The following is a 22338-nucleotide window of genomic DNA, read 5'->3' as shown; positions in this document are numbered from 1 at the left end:
CTGATTAAAAGAATATTCTCAGGTGTTGTTACACTGAAAAAGTGAACTTCAAAGGAAATTCTGCTGTCCAAGATTTCATTAGCTAATACATAAATAAATATAACGTGTGTTTCACATACTTAGGAGACTACAAATACTGCACATCAGTTCAAAATGCACCAAGAAAAGAGCCAAACACTCTCATAAAAACTAAATCAGAGACACAAACAGACCTTACCTACCATGATGCTGTCAGGCATTACTATGATATAATAAAGCTGAAGCTCACAGAACACTTTTTCCAGAAATTTAACTACAGCCATGAAGATATTGTTTAGTTGTCATAGCAAAGATTAAGTATGCCATAATGATTAAACAGATACAGCACAATATCAAACAAAACCAAATGTAGCAAAATCTCCTGTTTCTTCACATGCATCTCAAAAAAAAAAAAAAACAACACCAACCCAAATCAACCAACACTTCACACAGAAAAACACACTGGGAATTACAGGCAAAAAGAGCACAATAAGTAATTTCAGGTTCACTTACAGGGAATTTTTCTGTTGTGCCGCATGAGAAACAAGACAAAATGAAAAGCACACAATGATAAATCATCTTTTAGATTTATGACAATATTTTGCAAACAACAAATTACTTTGGCATTAAAGGAAACTTAGCACTTGAAAGATTATTTTAGGATAGAGAGGAAGAGATAGTGAAGATATTAAGGCCCAATATTTTATTGACATGTTTCCTCCCACTCCCAACTTTATAAATACGATGGATTTAACCTCTCAGGCATGTTGCCTCCATTCACACATGCTAGCATATTTCACAGTATGTCCTTGAAACAGATGCAGAACAATAAAACAGCAGATCAGCAACTGAACATCAAAACTGCAGTTTCTCAAGAACTCCTTGAACTTGCTCAGGTGCTGCTTCAGTGCAAAGTATGTGTAGCTTATTCAGTATTAACCCCCTCGGCCCCCTGAATTTGCAAAAATTACCTCATATTTTGTCTAGTGAAGAAACAGGCAAATGATTTGTCCGAGTTGATACTTGCTGGTTTTCTGGTGTCGCGTTATGCTACCAGACCATTGGGTGGCAGCAGCAAAGCACACTGCCTTGCCTTAGTGAAAACCAAAACTCCCCCAACATCTGGGGAGGGGGTGTCCCAAAATGTGACCTACGAGCTTGATCCTCTATCAAATTCTTCAAGAAAAGAGTACAAAACCAACAATAATTTTGAAACTTCCAGCTGCTGCGTGCAAACAACTGCATTATAACTGCAAACCCACCAGCTAGTGAGTGCGGAGCTCAAAAGTAGTCATGACTCCAGCCAAAATTCAGAAAGGTTAAACAAATTTCTCTTAAGCAATAGTTTTCAAATTCAAATATTTAAAAAAAAATACAGTCTGGCTACCTTTTAACCATACATTCTTCCTCAAAAAGCACCACAAAGCACTCTGTTGTACACAGAGGAAAGCTGTGACCCCTGGACTAGGAGCTTGAGCTGGGACACCGCAGCAGTGACAGCAGGTAGCACAGGCAAGTTCTGCCAGGGGTTTTCAGAGAAATGTGTAGAAATGTGACAGAGAATGGAGAAAAGCTAAAACCAAAGCGGGAACTTGACCCTCACTCATCCTATCACTCCCTAGGCCCTCAGACCAGGCCTTCACTTCTAGGAAACACATACGAGCTATAAATGAACTACTAACATAGTTTCACTTACCACAATGGGTGAAGACATGCTGTGGTCTGATCTGAGGTTTAAAGAAAGCCTCAGGAAGCCTCTTCATGGCACTAATTTAAGCATAAGCTTACATGCTGGTCTCTGGAATTCTGTTTATTTTGGTCTGAATGCTGCAATATGGGCACTAGAAATGTTTACATCTAGTAAACGTAAATTCTGCAGCAGTATCTCCTGGCAATGCTAGTGCATTAGGGAAAGTAGGTGAGTAAACTCAAATGCTGTTTGAACAATAAAGGCTTTACAGCATAGTAGTAAGAGCTTCTATTTAAAAATAAAAAAGTTGAAAGCTTTTCCTTAGATGCTGTCAATGTTCCTTCTCGTTATCACTTGGCAATAATGAGATTTTGGTAGGCTGATACAGTCTTTGGTTGCATTTCAAATTACTCCTGATGTTGTGAGTCCTGAATGCAACATTCTACACAATTGCTAACAGAGAATTTTCGATATAGAAATAGGCCAGGAATTACAATCTTTAATATTAAAAATATCCTCTAAAAGCCCTTCTCTATTGACATGGTTTTATTAGCAATACAAGCAAGCCAACACATAAAAGCGTCATCATGAAGAAATATTCTTTTTCATTTTAACGACAGTTCCTCATTTGATTAAAACAGGAAAAAAAATTTCTCACATGCCTCTATGCTCAGGTTTATTAATTTGTTTGTTTGTTTTTTGATCTCTAATTTATGTTTCTCATCTGTAGTGCCTCAGAAGCTTGCACCAATTCAAACTAAAGCAAGTCCATCAACATCACAATCAAGTAGGAAAAGAAAACTCAACAGTATGTGTGCCGTGGTAGCTGCACACATCGCTCCTCCACAACCACACAGCACAGATTCTCCAAGACAACCACTGAAGTGGATGTCAGCTTCCCACACACCTCCAGCAAAACATGCTCCTAGGCTGCCAAAGCACTCGTGAGCACAGCGCACCACACACTCAACACTGGTGTGCCACTGGGCATTCTGCTCCACTGCAGAACTCAGACACAGGAACCTGGTCTGGGGTGTGTACGAATTCAGCATGGAGCCAGCCAGCCTTCAAATGCTCTTGGCAGCACCACCTCATACCTGGTTTTTGTGCTTGGGTGGTTTGGTTTGTTTTGTTTTTCCTTATCTCCACTGGGTCTGTGTGGCTTTAAATTAGCAGAATAATGGCAACACGGGCACAGCTGACTTAACTAAACCAGGTATGTTTTCACTAATTCCTGATCCAAGGCCAAAATATTTATTCCTTGATGCACTACACTCCAAAGAAAGTCCATATTCCATTCCCGTTATTCCACCCAATTCCACTATTTTAAGATTTATTTACAAGAATCTCTCTATTCTTTCGCCTCTTTGCCCTAAATCTGAAGCCTTGGGTTTTTCTGTTTGTTTCTTCGTTTTTTTCTGACAGCTAACATCTACCATGTAATTTTTAACTGACGGAAGTAAAAGAAGCCAAACTGAGGAATAATTTCTACTGTGTTAGCTTGCTTAGGTCTGTGTGACATTTTCTGTGATAATCTGACAAAATAATCACGTCCAGAAACTCACCTCCACCAGTTTGGACAGCAGTCAGCTGTGGTCCAATTTCTCGCAGCCCTTCACTGTCCACAGGGTAAGTGGACGTCTGAGATGAGCTCGTTCCTTGCGTCTCATCGTCACCCAATGTTGTGGTCTGAGCCCTGAGCATTTCCAGGGCTCCTATGCTCGCCATCTCCTCAAAACCTTCCGACATCTGAGCCAGGGGAGAATCTCGAGACGCAGAGAGAAACGGGGTGTCCAGAGGCGAGCTTGGAGGGGACAATGATGACAAGGAGGACCGTGACGACAGGGACGCCAGGGACTGCGGGGTATCCAGAGACCTCCGCTGCTTATTGAAATTTGAATGTCCAATGGGATCAGCGTATGGCACATCCTTTGTGAGAGACTCGAAGGGAATTATGTCAAAGCGTAAATGCTGCCCGTAGTCTGTAATGCTGTCTGATTTGTCGTACTGTGGAAGGCCATAGATGTCCGTAAAGCTGACCGAGCTGAGGGAGCCTCTGCTGGAGGCCAAGGATCCTCGACTGGAGGCCAGGGATCCCCTGCTGCTGCCAGAGGACATGGTGAGGGTGCTAGCCGACAGACTACGGCAGGCAAAGGAAGAGAAAACAAAAAAAGGCCCTTTCAACTACAATCAGAAACACCAGTGCAGACATAAAAACATCAATCAACACTACACAGGCAATTATACACGTATTCAGCACAGTGACACAGAAAGACGATTTGGCATTTTAAGGTCTAGCTCGTGTCTCCTGGCCTGGTCTCAAGCGCAACCATGACTGGAACAGTGCAAGTGACAACCAAATCAGGATCACGTGCCTGTCAACAAAGGGTCCAACAGGACAAGCCTACTCTTTCCTCCGGTATGTAAGCAGCCGTAATTTAGCAGAAAAGAGGCCAGAGCAGGATCTGGATCAGTGGACTCAATGTAAAGCCAGGAAGGGTAGATTACCATGATCCAGCCTGAATTTACGTTAATGATGGGTCATAAACATATCAGGGAGAAGAAGTGAGAAGGGATTTGGAAAGTCCTAACAAGCGCCATGTAAGCCTCACCCTCACAGTTTTTTTTCCAGTGTAAAGTAAAAAACACTTTCGGATAAATCCTATTCCAGTTCCTCTTACCACTCTCAGACAGTCAGGGAGACAAGAATATAAGTGACGGCGAGAGATGAAGTGAGACAGAGCAGGAACTGAGCTTTTGATGTTGGTGTGGTGTTGAGCTGAGGAAACCCCAAGAGCTGCATCAAAAAAGGCAGCTGCGAGTGTGAATATGCAAAACATTCTGGGCTTCTGTGTGGGTCTTAGCACATTCTCATATTTAGATGGTGGCAAAATTTTGTCATCTCACCAGAAATCAAAAAACCCCTCCTTTGGAAAAGGTATCAGAATATTAAACCTCACAGAACTTAAAAGAATGTTATCTTCATACAAGTAAAATTGTAATAAGATTACAACATTTTAAGTATGTATCTTCTTTTCAGAAAATAAGACAACATATACAATTCCCAAATACTTATAATCATCTAGCCCAAATAGCCATCACTAACGCTATTTATAAAACTCCATCCAAATCATCACTTCCCATACACCAAATTGTATAAATCTGGTAAAAAAATCAATTTACTAGGCACACGTACTTAAAAGTATTAAAAGGTAAAATAGTTCATTAATATTCTTCTCTGCTGCAGTGAAACTTCAAAACCAGCTGTTTTACATAACTCACCTTTTTAATTGGGAGTGTAAATAGGAGGTTAAACGTGTAGCTTCTTCTAGTTGCATAAGCAAACAATTTCTCTTTTCCTGTAACAGTATCCTATAATTAAACAGATACATATTACTATTTTTCTTCATTACAGCAGTGCTCAAGAAGTGCTAGGACCTTTCCAAGTACAGAAAAATATCACTGCATTGCAGCTTGGAATATAAAAATAAAGTTTCCCCATTTAATGAAAAGTTTTAATTTACGCAGCTCATACGCAGCAATGGAAATTCCAGCAAGAACACAAGAACCAAGACTCCAGCAAAATTCCCAGACAAGAAAAGTAATTGTGCACAATGTAAGAGTCATGACGTTGAAAATACATTACAGCAATTAGCGAAGTCATTAGAAGTGCTAGGTACAAACATCAGACTCTACAGCAAGATGTTTTTTCCCTTGCATCAACCTGATTGTGCCAGAGAACTACTATGACTTTCTTTTTCCCTTGCATCAACCTGATTGTGCCAGTAAAATACAGAGAACTACTATGACTTTTGTCGCCTCGGCAGGAAAAAAATATTCCAAATAGCTCTATTATCCAAGCTAATCAGTGTCAAATTTCAAAGACAGAAAGAAAATTTTTGGAGAACTTCTGTTAAGCAGTAACCATGAAACTCAACTTTACGCTCTAATACTAGGTGTTTCAAGTACATTTATGTATCATTATATTTAAGTGGGTGACACAGCATTTTGAATACTAAGGTATGACAAAATCTCTCACTGCAACTTATTTTTTATCCATTCTAACAACAAAACAGCTGAACTGCCACAAAGTGTCTATAATGTTGTCAGTCTCAAACACCTATAAGATATCTTAAATTGTGTATTTTGAGATTATTAAAACTTCAAAGAACATATTTTACCTATTGATATCACATTTATTCTTTTCCTGAATCCAGAATTATAAATATTGCCAGTGGTTTGTTTTTCCAAGCTCAATCACTGAACTTCAAAATAAAATTGAGACTGTAATGTGTTTTGTGTTGTACATTTACATGTCCAGGGAAGTTCCAGCCCTGCACTCAGAAGCTGGCTGGAAATTGGGATTCTGACAGACAGCTTGGGGAAAGCAGTTGAAACTTATTTGAGGGCTTCAGACCTTTCTCAGCTGCAAAGACAGCTGTTAGAATTCAACATGTTAAAGGGCAGGATAAAAAAAAAAAGGGGGAAAAAAAAAAAATCAACAAAAAAAAAGGAGCCCTTCTGAATAATACGAAATGGCAGCATTAGTTTCAATAAACTTTGGATAGTTAAGATATGAAAAAAAAAATGTTTTTGTTAGCAGTAAAAACATAAATCTCTCAACTTCTTTGGCCTCCAACTTCATCAATTCATATGCTGGCAAGGAGCTGTGGTGCTACACTCCAGCAACCTCACCGCCCTCCGGGGAGGCTCCCTTCATGGCAACCACCGGGCAGAAGCTGCACACCCAACCGTGTGGAGCGCTAAAGCTCTTCTCCTGCTTCTGTGGACCCCAGACCAGGTTAACCAAGTGGTGCAAGGAAGGCTGCAGCTCAGCCACGTAAACTCACATGATAAAGGCACTACACGGAGGAGCCAAAAGAAAAAGACAAATGGATGCAAGAAACTTAACTGATCAAAAATCTTGCAGGGGAAAGGAGAGGTATCCACACCATCTACTGTAAAAAACAAATGTAGGAATCTACACTCCGCAGTAATCAATGCTGTAAGGTAGGTCACTACAGCAAAGGGCAAGAGATGCCTCCAACTAAGGCTGCCAACCAATCTTAAAAAAAAAATACAAGCCAAAAAACACCCAACAACAAAAAAACCCCACCTCTGTCATACAGATTTTAAGTTAGTTCTGCTCTGCACATAACTCAGTGACTTTAAACTCAGTTAACAGAACAGAAGTGGTTATTATTTAAAGAAGACACTTCTTTGTATTTCATGATTAGGAGAAAGTGGAAATAGAAAAGCAGAATGGCTTTGGTTATTCCTGATCCTAAAACAAACAAATAAATAAATTAGGGCCACTAACAGTTAAGCTTTCCTCCAATTTGTTATACAAAAATAGAGCGCCCTTCAATATTATTCTAACTTCTACTCAACTTTTTGCTAGCATTTGAAATATCAAGTGTCACATTGGAACGCTGGTTTCCACAGCATGAACTACATGGAAAAATAGCTTGGCTTTCTTGCCAACATAGTATGCTCTACCTAACATAAGAGCCCAAAAACAACAAATAAAACTTACTACACTGCAGTGTAAAGTCAACTCCCTTTTCTGTCAGTTTAAGCTGGAAAGCCAATGTAATGATATTGCAATAATTACAAAATTTCTAACATTGAACTGTAGGTTGGCTGTGAATTTTCTATTTGCCTGAATTTACTGTCTGAAGTAAGCCTTTTCAAAGGAACTGAAGTGCTCAGGATTTGTATATGGAAAGCACTTCCAGATATTTTAAAAGTGTCTTAATTATGTAAATATTAACATTTACACTGATCACACCAAAGCTAGTTCATATAGTTTTCCTCAAGTGTCAAATCTGGCTTTTTACCATTATTTAAGAGAAGCAAGTGTGGGAAACAAGTACTTTCTCACTTTCACTGGAAGCAGTCTATGGTAACAAGAAGAGGTTAAGAGGTTTTGTCTATTTCTTTGGCTACAGGAAAAACTGGACAACTTTGAAATAAACACAGTGTTTCCATTAATACATTTTGGGGGTTGTTTGTTTTTACATATAACTTGATAATTAATTTTTCAAGAATTACTCCATTTACTATGTTCTCTAACTCTCGGATGTTGGGATGTGCTCCCACCGCTGAAATTGCAAAGAGGAAAAACTGTAAATAAAAGGCAGTAAAAAACTAATCATTTAACTTTCCTGTTACAAGGCAAAAACCAAATATCAGAAAGGATTTTTGTTCTGATGCTTTTAGAGATTACTATTACACCACTGCAAAACAACAGAAAAATCTTTCACCACGCAGGTCTCTATTATCAGACAATATCACTCAGACTTTTTCCAAGCATCTTTTGTGACTCGATTCTGATCTCTCGTTCCTATTTAAACTTTTTAGACTAATGAAAGGAGAACTAACCAATCAACATCAGTCTAAGTCTCCTTCAAAAAACTTCAAGACATAATGAAATGGCAGTCTCCTCCTTTTTTGAGACCAAATTACTCCAGTAACATTTTTTTTTGTTTAACCACAGTGAAATTCCCTACTCTTCCTTCTGAAACTACCTATTTGGATCTTACAGTAGATAAGAAAACTATTTAAGTTCCCAAACCTTTCAGTGGCCCCATGAGCAGATGTTGCTCTGGCCCGTTGAATCTCATCCTCCAAGCGTCTTTTTTCTTCCTCCAAACGTGCAATGTCTTCTGGGGATCGTCTCTGCTGACTGATGAGCTGCAGCTCCTGAAGAAGGGCCTCCTTCTCTTTGATGAGCTGAAGACGGTCCCTGTCCGCTTCAGCCATTCCTGGCCAAGATTCATTGTCTAGCAAGGCCAGCTGCTGTTGTATATTCGAAACTCTTTAAAAGAGGACAAATATATTTCAAAACTCAGAAGAAACAAAAATGAAGATAATTAAGAGGAAAAATACCAAGAGGTGCAGCCCTTTGACTTCTGTGGCTTTTTTCTTCTAAATTTTGAAACAAGAAAATTTAGAGGAGTTTGGAAGGATGATTTGTTTATGGGGTGGTTTTGGTAGGTTTTTTGGGGCATTTTTTAAAATATCAAAGAACTGTAAGTATTCCTAAGCACGTAATTGTATAAGAACTGCAAGGCATTTATCTATCACACGGATATCTGTCTTCACAGCTGCCTCATTTTGTAATAAACCAATTCATATTTTGGAGCTCTTGAGTTTGCTGCCTGTACAGCTGATGAAGTTGAACATCATTTTATTTCTCATTCTTCTACAATCAGATCTTAACTTGGGATTTCAAGAGCGCAGTATTCCTAAGCACGTAATTGTATAAGAACTGCAAGGCATTTATCTATCACACGGATATCTGTCTTCACAGCTGCCTCATTTTGTAATAAACCAATTCATATTTTGGAGCTTGAGTTTGCTGCCTGTACAGCTGATGAAGTTGATCATCTTTTCATTTCTCATTCTTCCACTATCAGATCTTAACTTGGGATTTCAAGACCACAGTGCAAAGTTGAAGGCGATGAAGGGGTAATGCTTATCTAGTGACAATAGGTCTGTATATTCATGTCCCACATCAGTAGATGAATGGTTCAAAGGCTGAAAATATTAGGCAGGCCCGACCAACAACAAAATTTTAAGAATATATATAAGCTGTCAGTTAAAAAAAAAAGGTTCAGAAAAAAGATTTACTGGCTACAAAACACAGGTGGTTTTAGATGAGTCCATTATCAAATCAAACAATTAAATAGGCTAATTTGATTTTTTTTTGGTAGTAGGCTTTATAGCCAAAAGTAGTTTCCTGCATCAATATGCTGAGCCACTGCACAAAACAACAGTTTTAAGAGTAATTCCACAGTTGACATTTTAAGATATTGTTCTGCTAAAAATAGATTTTGAACTCTTATAAATATTACAAAGAACCCTAAAGCTAGAAATTTCCTAAATGTTTCTCTTGGCAAAATTAAAAGGTAGATAAGCGTAACAGGGAGATCGCTCTTTTACTGCTAGGTATTTATGCTTACAATAGGTAATTTAGACAACTTCAGAATGCTACAGTTAAGGTGAAAAGTAAGTAAGAGAAAATCTAGCTTTCTGATTTTTGAACATTTGAAAATAAAGAACTGTACAACAGTTATGCAGCTGTACACCTCAGTTTCACCCTCCCTTTGAAATGGTAGCATTGAAAGTTCAGTGCACCATAAAAATTACCATACTTCAAATAAATAAATAAATAAAATCATATTTAAAGCCAGCCATAAAAGTGGGATATGCATTGTTTCTTCTCATAAGTTAGAGTAATTTTTTTTCCAAAATATTCGGTAAGAAAGATAATAACAAAGCAAGGTAAAAGCACATAACAAACAAACAGAAGATCCTCAGTGTGATAATATGCATTTAAGAATAAAAGAGAAGGCATAGACATGACAAAGGCAAGGTTTTCCCCATCTAAAATCAAAACCGCATGCAATGTTTATTTCATACTGACATCTGGAAAGTATTTGGCCATCTTATTATCAGGGGAAGGGAAATAAAATATCAATATAAGTCATTTTGCAATGACTGCATTCATATATGGATAGGAATTTTACTGTGAGTTTCATCAAAAATATTTTTCTCCCTTAGATTTCATTTACAGCAAGTAAAGACCTTGGAGATCGTGTTACATTTTAGTCTAAAGCAGAATACTTTATCAAGCCCTTCAATACCATTTCCTCCTCCTGGCATTAACAACCAACTTCCTGCCAATAGCTACTGAAAGCACCACTGTGAATCGATACGTAGAGTCTACATATTTCATGCCTCAGCTATTGTGCATGAATTCCAGATGCAGCTTCCTGAAGAACACCTCGCCTCATCGACCAAACACCAGGGCCAGGAAGAGCGAGCAGATTCAGGATCCCTCCTCTCCCCTACCCAGGCTGCTACGTTTTTAAAGATTCAGTAAACACTCCTGAAGGCGTACACAGCTTGATTTTCAAGGGTTTGGTGCCAAATGAAACAAATGGGAGCTCAAGGTCCTTTCAACAGGATGACAGAGCTCAGGTACAACTGGGCTACCATAGCATGGCAAGTGAGTGTTAATCAGATGAGCCCTGGCACTATATTTGAGTGATCATGTTCATAAGCTCTTACACAGCTTGTGGATGAAAGAAAATGAGATGTGTCTGGTGAAATCTCTGGGTTGCTTTGTAAGATAGCTGAGGGACTGACTCTCTCCTTCATTTTAACACTCACAATTATTAGCTATTCTTCTAATGCAAGGTGAGATGGTTAAAGAAGCTGATCATAGGAGCAAATAAACACCAATGCAGGCAACAAGGAAGACAGAAGTACCAGCAGGCAAGAGGGGAATGTTAACCATGGAATCAGCTCAGCTTGTAAAATACCACCCTCAAACAAGAGGTTTTAATTTAGACATGTGAACTTGCTGAGAGCACGTAACTCCCTTTGTGTAATGACATTCCACTTTAAAGTTTGTTTTTTCCCCCCTCATTTTCTGTTATGGTGATGCTTTGAAAGTAGGAAGTTTCACACAGTAACTTAATTATACTGTTATTAAAGGGAAAAGTACTGCTGTGGACAAGGTTTGTATCACTGAAGAATTCCAAAATCTGATTAGGTGTTTACTTTGATTCCCTTGATGCTCTTAGCATTTCAGCTAGCTCTTATCTCTACTGTTTTCCCTTTTAGCAAAGAAAAAGCACTCACAAAGTGCTACATAATGAAGGAATCTGTTGGGAGGACCAGTAAGCCAGTTTTCTGCAACCTACATTTCCTGCAAATGATCCAAAGTTTTCAGGGAATTTTGTTGCTCGCATTCCACTGAGGGACTCCCTTTGTATGGCAAGTCGTTACAAAAAGCTACCAGTGATAAATTTTTTAAAATTTATCTTTGTGTCTAGAAAACACCCCTAAAGCTTTTAAGGTCTCTCTCACTCAAACCTAAGAAAAATATTTGAGGAGTCATATTCAGTTCTCCTAAAAACATAGTAAAAGTCACCTTAAACATGTTCCATAATTGCAATTTGTCTTCCCCCAAAACAACCTCTTCTTCTCAAACACAATAAATGCATAAATAAGCAATTTCACTGTGCTTGTCCATGCCAGATTTTATACCTATTCTCACTGCTGGTATATTACAAAAAAGTGGCTGTTTTGCATTTTCCAACTCAGTGCATATATTCACCTACCTTAAACACCCACTTAAATTAATGACTGACAGAGACTGCAATTTAAAGGGGGGGGGAAATAAAGAGAGAGATATTTAGAATCCTTTATGAAGCCTCTGTTTTTCAAACACATTTTTCCTTCCTGCTGGGCATTTTTCAAGATACTACTTCTTAAGTGTGATCACTGTAAAAGAGTACTTTTATCTGACCTAATGCCAGATACTGAGGTCCCTACTGATATAGCAATTTAACATATTCTTGGGGAAAAAACAGTTAATTTTGAGCCATCAACATTCCAGGCATTTTGCCCATTCCCATCCTTGCATAACAAGTGCTGAGGAGCCTGCATTCCACCCTCGAGTAGGTGGTATCAAATGACTGGTTTCCTAGGTAGGCAGACCAACTTGCTGCTTATTTCAGTATTTCAAAATTTCAAATGGAGATGAACATAACAGCTCCTGTTAAGCAGAAAAGCAGGAGGGGCAGAGATGGGATGGCAAAGGTTTAACCTGCTGATTTAAGTAAACACTTATTCAAAATGGCAGATTTGCCCTGAAATGCCCATATTAATGCAGCCAGAATGATGCCTAGCTCAAGATACTGTAGACACTGGATGAGCATGGGGTTCCATACTGCCAGTGGTTTACTACACAAACTACACCATTGGGGCAAAAAGCGTATATTTTCAGAATTTACAGCATGTCTGAAACATTATATATCAACACAGACCTTCCTAGACAAAATAAGGCAACCCTTCAATCGTTGGAAATATCTGGGGAACCTAAAAGATTTTGTTAGCATCTAGAACCTAATTTTAAAGGCTGCTATCTGAACCCAGCACTAATGAAATTATACTGCTGAGCTCAATAACATTTCAGTTTAGAAGAGGCTATTTATTAAAATTTAGCATGAGAAGTGAGACTAAAGTAAAAATCACTTTTTGTGAGATGAAAGACTGGTTTACAATTAGCCACATGTTTAGACCATGACCCAGACTGTGAACAAGGCAGGCGTCTTTAAGAGGGAAATAATCTGAAGGAATACAATGGTCCTAACCCACGCTCATAAAAGTGACAAATTATGGGTATCCTACAAGTGGCACTTTCTAGTCTTTCTAGCTTAAACAAGTAATTTACTTCCATTTTACGTTGTTGAATTTTTCCAAGGGAAAAAAAAAACAACAAACCAAAACCCAAAGAATATCCCCCTATGTTTAAAGGCCTAGACTTTTGGCTTACATATCACACCACTCTACAGCTGAATTGTTACCTGCAGAATGGGCAGACTGGTGGGGATAAAACAAAGAATAAAATCCACAGTTACGATTTGGAGAAGAATAGGGGTTAAAATCACACAAGTATGTGGAGATGATCAACATAAATCAGTCCAGCTTACTCTTTTCCTTAAATTTAGAATGGGCTTATAATTGGACTCAGTTGTCTGCCATTTCAGGTAATGGGAGAACTTCTCCCACGTGCAACACCCACCCAGAGGTGGCTGTGGGACTGAAGTCACATAATAAAGGGTGCAAGAACTCGGTAATTTCTGGTATTTTATGGGCCCTCAAGAATGGATTATGATTTATATCCAAAGAGGGGAAAGCTAGAGAAAGGGGAAGAAAGAAATGGAAAGAACAAGAAGCTGGGGAACTCAGCCAAATGCTCACAAAATTTCTCCACTGTGTCTACTTTGGCTGTTCCTGCAAGTATGTGCCACTGTGGCTTTGGCGGACAACACGAGTACGCTCTGTAGAATATCCAGCCTTCCTGGCAGCCAGACTCAATAACAAAAAGGTCTTAAATTGGCTAAAGACACTCATGAAATCTTGAGAGTTCATGGCATTTTGCAGATAAAATTAGGTACTCACCTTTAGGAAAACTGCAAAGCCTGCTGTATCAATGGAGGAGAGGAATCAGTGTTTTCCCCTATTCACAGGTAAACTGGTATAATGAAAACTTTAAAGACAGTTCAAGAGTGTATCTCAGCTCCCTTTATAACTCAAAGAAAAATTTTTATTTTTAAAAACTGGGAGATTTAGGTTTAGCTGACATGCCAAAGCCAGATATTTATGTGTTATCAGCCAAATTACTTCATCCCTCAATCAGATTTTCAGATTAGTTTAGCAGAATAAAGCATACAAGTCCAATGAATTTCACTAGAAACTGAGTGATTACACCTTTAAACCTGCCTGCCCCAGACAAATTTTAACAGGAAAATACTTGACTATGTTATGGTATCACTACTGGAATGTTGCTATCAATATCCAACCAGCATGTATTCTGTCAGTACAAGCACAAATTGCACTGACATACTTCTGCTTGTGCTAGTACTTTTAAAAGCCCAAGTGAAAATTAATTTTGATAATGAGACAACAAGTTCGCAACAAAGTAACTATTCAGCAACTATACTGAAAAGAATGAAGTTATCATTCTTAAAGGGAATGTGGAAATATTAAGCATAGCTGAGGAGGAAGCTTTTTCAAGGCTAAAATAAATCTGTTGACAGCCACTGTACAATTTCAACAATTGAATTGAAAAATGACATCTTTGAATTCAGTTTTACAGAAGGCATAAATAAATTACTGCTTTTGCACCCAAATTAGATAAGCTGGTTGAAGATGTTTGGATGTATTACTAGTTCATTAAAGTCAGCTCCCATCAGATTGGATTATTAAAAAATGTAAACAAATTACAGTAAAAAAATTATGGTGCTTCTCATTGGTGGCATGATTTTTCGTCTATCGATTAATACACTTCTCAGGATATGAGGCACTGCAGCAATGACATTTCATGATCATTTGCTAATACGCTTCATGTAGCCATTATAACTGAACTGTACAACTTACGGAGTTATCAAAGAAAAACAATTTGCTTTTGATTTTTCTTTCTATGAAACAGTCTATTGAGAAAAGTGCTCGAGGGGTACACTTTCCAGCGTGCGAATGCTTTCATGAGAGGTGGTCTCACTGAAATAGCAACTGAAACCAAAAACGGTATTTATCCAGGCAGCTTGGGGCTGTCTGTTCAAAAAAGACCGTCCTCCCTCCCTCCTGCTTCTCTGGAGGGCCACACGGACAGATCTGAGAGAAGAAATTTCATGGAAATAAGGTATAGTTTATTTAAAAATAATGGCGGGGAAGAGAACAGGGAAGAGTAAAGAGCAGAAAAATGATTGAGCCTCTCTTCAGCTGGACTGACAAGTTAAAAAGTAGAATTTACACGCCTCCTCCCAGAGCCTGGATCAGCCACAGGAGAGAGGATGGCTCCCCCAGTGTGCTGAAGATGTCAGAACCCACCCATGGGAAAAATTAAATTGCAAACCATCCAACTTCCTTCCAGTGGGAAACTGAACCAAAAAAAAAAAAAAAAAGCTATGTGAATGTCTTAATTTATGCAAAGGCCAACACACTCAGCTCAGTAGTTAGAGAGATTTTTCAAGGAGGCATTAAAATCACATTATCTTTTATGAGGGAGGAGAGATAATTTGGGAGTATAAGCCAACTCTTCTACTATCGCTGGGTTTCATCTCCTGAATTCCTCAAGACAGTTCATTCAGAAATCCCAACACTGCATTTGCTTCCTGAGACATCACACACAGAGAACATATTTTTAAAAACTTCTTCACTACATGAGCAGAATATTTGCCATATATCTAGAGCTGTATGATCTTCTGGTTAGATTCACAGGAGTGACTAAAACGCAAGATGCTACCCTTCAGTTTGTTGGGCTTTTTTCCTGCTTTCCTTTAAGGCAAAAGCCATACTTTTCTCCTATACTGTAACTTAAAAGTATCCCATTAAATCTTGGAAATAAGACAGTTTTTCTGTTGTACTTATTTGCTATATGTTTCCACAGCCCGTTTGACAAGCAAGTAGTCATGATATACTGCTTTTCAGTTGTGACATACTGTAGCATTTTAATTTTCTACTTTGTAGATTTTAATCCATCGCAGCACATTCCCTCACCCACACTGTGCAGTAACAGTAGATATTTCACCAGCCAAGGGAGAACGAACACAAAGATATTTAGTAGAGACAAAAGCCCTACAGAAATGCCAGCAAGCTAAGGGGAAGGAATGCATGATAAATGAAGAATGCAACCACAGAGATAACTGGTAGGGGCAATGAGCTTTGTGCAGTTCCACTCAAAAGCTGAAAGCTGATTACTTCCGTACAACATACTGGGCAGAATAAGGCTACTATTTTAAAGCAACTAACATGCTTTTGCTAAATAACAAACCATTGACAGAGCTACTATCCCAGAACAGCAAAACTACCCTTACTGCAATCACTGTTCTTGAGTTGAAAGGTTAGTTACCTGGATTTTCTACACGTAATTAACATCAAACCCCAGCTCACTTCTGATGTTCAGAAATACTGCATTCCATGCATAAACAAATGTTCGGCATTTCCAGCTGAGAAATGCTTCTAACTTAAAAAAGAAAAAAAAAGAAAAAGAAAAAAATCACACCAAAAAACCCCCCACCTTTTTCCTGCCATAACACAAACAGAGAATTGTTTTGAAAAACATATAGAAAAGGTATGTCAGAAAACCGAACTAAAAACATTTAATATAATCTTCACAGCACCAGTGGCTCTGCTGAACTAAACAGTATAAGACCAAATTCTATCTTCCTTCTTTCAGCAACTGTCATGAATCCCTAAATTATCCCTGCACTATTAAAAGCTAAGGGTTAAGCCTGTTGCCAAACAGGACACTGACGGGATTTTTGTTTTGCCCGATTATTTAACCTTTATTAGGTAAAAGTCACTGGTATTCACATGCAGTATTTTACAATGCAGACTTTCATTCCAGTAACAAATCCTGAAGATTTAAGCTGTATCTCTAACATGCTTGCAGCAATTTATTTTTTTTTTAAAGCCTGTACACGTCCAAATGCGGGTAAATTTTCCAAGAACAACAAAATGGCGAATTGCCTATAAAGCTTCCAATCCCTGCCAAGACATATGACAGCATTACTGTTTCCCCCAAAGAAAAAGTCACCATAATATGGAAAAAGTGAGACAAAAGTATTGATATTTTTTTTAACCTGTGTTCTGAGAGATGTAAAAAAACTGGCAGAATAGACAAAGTTGAAAAGAAAAAAGAAAAATCCTAACTTAAAAAGAAATTAAAAGCTAAGGTTTTTCAAAGTTAACTACACAGAATCTTTTAAATGTCAGTCAATTTTAACAGGAGAATGTTCTAACAACACAAATTAAAATAATCATAAGTACATAAAATTACTGTGTTAAAGTCATCATCTATACTGTACTATTGTTCTGAATATGTGCTAAAGAGTTTGAAAGCCATGAGGTTAAATGAGGACCCACTAAACTGTACTACTAGATAGTATTTTTTAAATAGTACTAAATAAAAATAGAATACTGTTACAAAACCATGAAAAAACACTGCAAGACTGACCTTCACAAGAGAAATACTTATGATAACCAATAATTAGATTGGAAGACATAGTGAAGAATTAATCTATTTCAAGAAATATTTTTCCTTTTTTATTAGATTTTTTTTCCCCAATCTCAACATTTCTGTTTTATGTACCCTTTCCTTCAGCTCTGAACATCATTGATCTCAGAGGAAGTTCTGCATTCTTTGTTCACACTGAGTTCATGACTTCTCTACACTGAACTTAGAGCACAGGTATGCAAAGCTCTGAACATACTGACAGAACAGGCTGATTAGTGTAAATCTAAAGACTGTTTATATTGAGGTTTGAGAAGGAGAAAAAATGTAAAACAGTTCAATTAAACTACTGCAATTTTGTGTTTATACAAGCGTAGAACAGGGCTGACATTTAGCTTTATCTCTGCAAACAAACAGAATAATCTTATGATAAAGTCTTATGTTTACCTAAGCTTTTATTATCTGTGAACTACTCAATAGTAAGCAAATCAGTCTTCCTGAAGACATTGCAGCTAGGAGGCTGGTTCCAGTTCTACTTTTAAAACTTTAATCACAAGAGTAAAAATAAAAGCCAAAAAATTTATCTTTAATTACCTTTTCTTGGCCTCTTCATATTGCCAGTTCAGTCTTACTTTGTCTACAAGTCTTGTTTTGTCATCAAACCCAAACTTTTGCAGAGTTGAAGAGCCAGGAGAGGAGGAAAAAGAGAGGGAGAGATGAGATTTTAAGAATACTGTCACAATAAAGGAAGGGATAAATCAGTCTCACTTACTGGACTCACTAAAAAACCTCAATGCTGTAAATAATAACACAACAAAAATCAATTTTATGCTTCAGAAACACAAAACTGGTTCATTGCTAAAAAGAAGACAGATGAGCCCTTTCAATAAATTATGATCCTGGAAATCAAGGGTTAGCAAATAGAACCATCGATCGTTGATTTAACAGCTTTTCAACTTTATCCAAACACAAGTAGCATTCTTAATTGAAATATTTTACTACTTGATACTGCTATTTATAAATAGTTTAATTATAAGTAATTCAGATTACATTCCCAGTACTATGATGCGTTACCCAGCACTTAGATCATTAGTGTGTTTTATACACTATTACAAAAACAGCACCTGATCCTTGAGCCGGTCATAGAATGCACATTTATGCTACAACTCCTACTGTATACAGTTCAGTTTCTACAGCAACTTCTCTCCATCTTAGGGTGTCAGCAGTTCCCCTCTACAGAAGTCTGCCTACAGTCTAAGAGTTAAAACCCAAGTTGCCACTTAAGTGCATTGTTGCACCTCCGGACTTCTCACTTAATTGCTGCTTTTGCCCTCTTCATCATCACACGTCTAATAAAATCCACCTCTTTTTTACTAACATTCCACTATTAACAATTCAGGAAAAAAATTACTGTCATTATGTATTTTATTTTCCTAACAAAAAAACCTATACCTGATAAACACAATTTTAAGACTATATTTGGCTTGTCTTGGGTGGATGCACATTGTGAATGGGAAAACGCTGCTATTTTCCTTTTTGTAATTCATTTTGGAATCAAATAATCACATCCACCACCAGTCCAAAAAATGACATCCCAAAGGCATCATCTACACACTGAAAAACAGCCCGGTGTTAGCTAAGCTTTTCTAGATGCTTTAGGAGTATATCTTTTTAAAACCATAGAACTCCTCTTCTGTAGAAGTCCTCTGGAGACATCCAGCTTGGCAACTTGTCATCAGTGAAAGATGACAATAGAGGAGGAATGAGATTATAAAAGCCTACAATTAAAAAGTTATATAGCTCAATAAAAATTTCCAAACGTGCAATAACACCCAAACTATAGTACTACCAAACGACAGGTTGTCTTCTTGCTTGTTGTCAATCTCATCCACAGAAGCAAACATTTTATTGCTCAAGAACAGCTAGGCTGTCAGAGTGCAAGCCAAACTTTTATTATTTGGAATACACAATTTCATTCACACAGAACCACTTCCAAGGATTGATAATATGTTCCTCTCAAATACCACATTTAAAGGCACTTTTGAGCATAAAGGTATGACAGACTAGAGCAGAAGTTTTTTTTTATTTTTTAAGAAACATACTTTGGGACTCTAACAAACACTTCCCTTATCTCAGCCAGGAGAAAGGAACAGAGGTCTACCCTACATCTTTGACCAGCATGAAGGATGATGACAAACATGATAAAAAACAAGATTTAAAAAAATAAAAAATAAAAAAATCACTACTACCGGTACACTAACATGGCACAATGTTGCACGGTCACGTCTCTACTGCAACTTCAAGATGGCCCAAGTGGTTCTTTCCTTCCTGCATCACTACGAGAAGGGGTCCGTGGACACCTCAGTAAAAGGTGAGATGAACCTGTGGTCACCAAAGTGATGATGCAAGAAGTGCTCTGCCGGGCTGGCTGAGTCTAGGAGCTGATTTTACTTGTCACTGACCTGTGAACACACTCCTGTGCCACGCTCAAGTAGCAGAACCACAAAGCTCACGACTCTTAAGCACTGTTTACATGCTCTGGAAACAATAAGCAAATGCAACTCCCTCACCACCAATATTGCTTTAGTTTTTTGTTCTGCAATGGCCAACACCTCTTAAATTACAGCAGGAAATAACGATGTATCACTATAGTACAAAATCAGGTTATTTTCTACAGCAAATGTCTCACATAGGAACACATACCTCTCCAGTGATGTCAGTCTGAGAACAAGCATCGCAGTGTTGTTGAGGTAAACAGGAGTCACTGAGCGAACTAGAATTGTGCTGGAGATCCTGCAGGGAATCTGTAATACAACAGCTATTCCTGAATCCATCTGTTAACTTGGCCAGGCTCTGCAGGAGAAGAGATTAAAAAAATAATAATTACCAAAAAAACCCTAATTTTATAATTATCTTATTAATTAAAAAAAGCTAATTAAAAATATGACAGCTTGCCTATAAAGAGCTATTTACAGAAAGTAAAATTCGTCATTTTGCTACAAACATGCAGAAGCTTTGCTTTGAAATAAACCTCTCCTGTTAAAAGATGCACCTAACAGTAAACAGGGTTTTTTTCCAGTTATTGAATGTTTTAGATCTATGAATGTTTTAACTTTTGTATGGCTTACAGTTCTTTAAATGTAGCAGCTGTCAACTTTCAGGTTAGCTGATAGGGAAGACAAATACGATTCACCTGCCCTTTTGCCATCTTCTGCACAGGTTACATTCCTTAGTCACTACTGCCATCACATTCAACTTGATGAATACCTCGTACTGATTGTATTTTTATGACAGCTGATTTCACCCTTGTGCTCCCCTACTGAAGGTTCACAGAATTAGAGATATTTTACACTTTAGGTTAAGCAAGGGGCACCTCTGAGATGTCTAGACAATGACACAAACTGCGAGAGTAAAGCAGAGACCTCAAGCAGTCCACAAGGGGAAAATAAGACAGAATCATATGAAATAATAACAAGAACTTGTTTGCCTTAAATAAGAGCTTGGTTGACAGGCTCCTACAATTCCTTTTAAAATAAAGATAAAATTGTTAATATTGCTTTTATTTTCTGATTGTGCATTCTCTACTTTTTAAAAATTAGAGCTAATGTAGTGTTAACAACAAAACCGTGGTACAGGCTGTCATTTGTGACGGGGATCCTAAGCATTCTGCATAAAAACAACAATAAATAAAAAAATTAATTCTGCCCCCTCACCAGAAGATAAAGGATAATCAAAAGATATGAAAAGAATTTATCAGAAAATTGAACAGCTGTATCAATTTATAGATCATACTATATTCAAATCATTTGGTTTTAAAAAGACATCTGAAACCTCTCAAAACTACTTACTCTTATGTCTGAACTACAGAACCAGATAAATCAGAAGCACTGCAATGAGAAAAAGCTGGCCCTCGGGAACCTCAGTGGCTCTGAGAACTGGTGATTTGCAACAAGCCCCAGTTATTGTGCATATCCAATTACCAGGAGACTTCTCATTCTTCAAAACGCAGTTTAAAACAGGTAAGACAGCAACACTGCCTTTTCTTACAACAAACTCAACTAATGGAGTCAAGAATATGAATCTACGTAACAGCAATTGGTTGCTGCTCACAGAATAGCAAGACCACCTTGAAAATGAAGGTATCCAGATTGAGAGCCTAGAAGCATCCATAGGAATTGCAGTAGGACTGACTCTAGTCAAAAAAAAGTAGCTTTTTCTAGTGGCCTCTATTTCCAACATACAAACTCTGTCCCTTAGTTCTCATTATATATTGGTCCCTCCCTTATGCCTGCCTCCACCAGAGATGAAAAAGAGGGAGAATACCCAGCCTGGTGCAGGACACAGGAGCAGGAAGGCTCCCTAGACCCAAGAGTGGGGAGCCTCTGCTCCTCCCTGCCACCCCCCTGAACATATGCTTTGTCTTCTGCCTACTGGAAAGGGGCAGGAAGAGATGTAGGTACTTAGTATGTCCTTCTTAGTATGAAGGACAAACAAAATAGTTTTCTCTTAGTCCTCATAAAGCAAAATTCAAGTTCTATTGCTGAGAAGTCCCTAGCTAGTGTCTCTATCCTCCAAGACTTGCTGCAAAATTAACTACTCCATAACGTGGCAAAAAGAAAACCAAAGCATCTTCTACTTTATGAAAACCAAACACTGCAGAGTCCCATCCAACACCCTTCATCAAAACTCACTGGAAATCATCCAGTCCTGTCAGTCTCCTGCTATATGGAGGATCAAAATGGAACCCTAATGGTTTTTAACATGGAAATAATAATTTCAAATCATGGATACACAAACATCAAGCATCTAACTTGTCCTCTTCCCAGTAAAGCTGAGCCGTGACATGAACAAAAACTGAGCAAAGTCTGAGGTTTCTCCCAAATAAGCTGTGTCACACCTGGCACCTTGGTTAACATGTATTGTGTTACAGGCATATGTAACACCATAGGTCCTGATGCCAAAACTTCAATCTAAACTTCTTCCCATATTTCAGCTATTTCATGGACTCCTGCTGTGCTCCTGACACCCTCCAGCATCTCCAATTACGTAATGAAGGGATGCTTGGCTGCTGGCCAGGCTTCCTAACCGGGCACAG

General features: G+C 38.1%; 1 protein-coding gene across 4 annotated transcripts in view; it reads right to left on the bottom strand.

Moving 5' to 3' along the window:
- Nucleotides 1-22338, bottom strand: part of WWC3 (WWC family member 3) — a 65140-nt gene that overhangs the window by 22627 nt on the left and 20175 nt on the right. For all 4 annotated transcript variants that reach the window (XM_014960340.1, XM_014960341.1, XM_014960342.1 and 1 more), the window contains exons 6-10: nt 19947-20096; nt 17838-17911; nt 8286-8528; nt 4991-5080; nt 3274-3848 (exon numbers count right to left, since the gene is read on the bottom strand). In XM_014960340.1, the coding sequence (XP_014815826.1) occupies nt 3274-3848; nt 4991-5080; nt 8286-8528; nt 17838-17911; nt 19947-20096 (1132 nt within the window). The remainder of the gene's footprint in view (nt 1-3273; nt 3849-4990; nt 5081-8285; nt 8529-17837; nt 17912-19946; nt 20097-22338) is intronic.

Source organism: Calidris pugnax, unplaced genomic scaffold, assembly GCF_001431845.1.
Source record: "Calidris pugnax isolate Ruff unplaced genomic scaffold, ASM143184v1 scaffold188, whole genome shotgun sequence".
Lineage (NCBI taxonomy): Eukaryota > Metazoa > Chordata > Aves > Charadriiformes > Scolopacidae > Calidris > Calidris pugnax.
The sequence above is the reverse complement of the archived record's forward strand: the minus strand, read 5'-3'. Positions and strand labels throughout refer to the sequence as shown.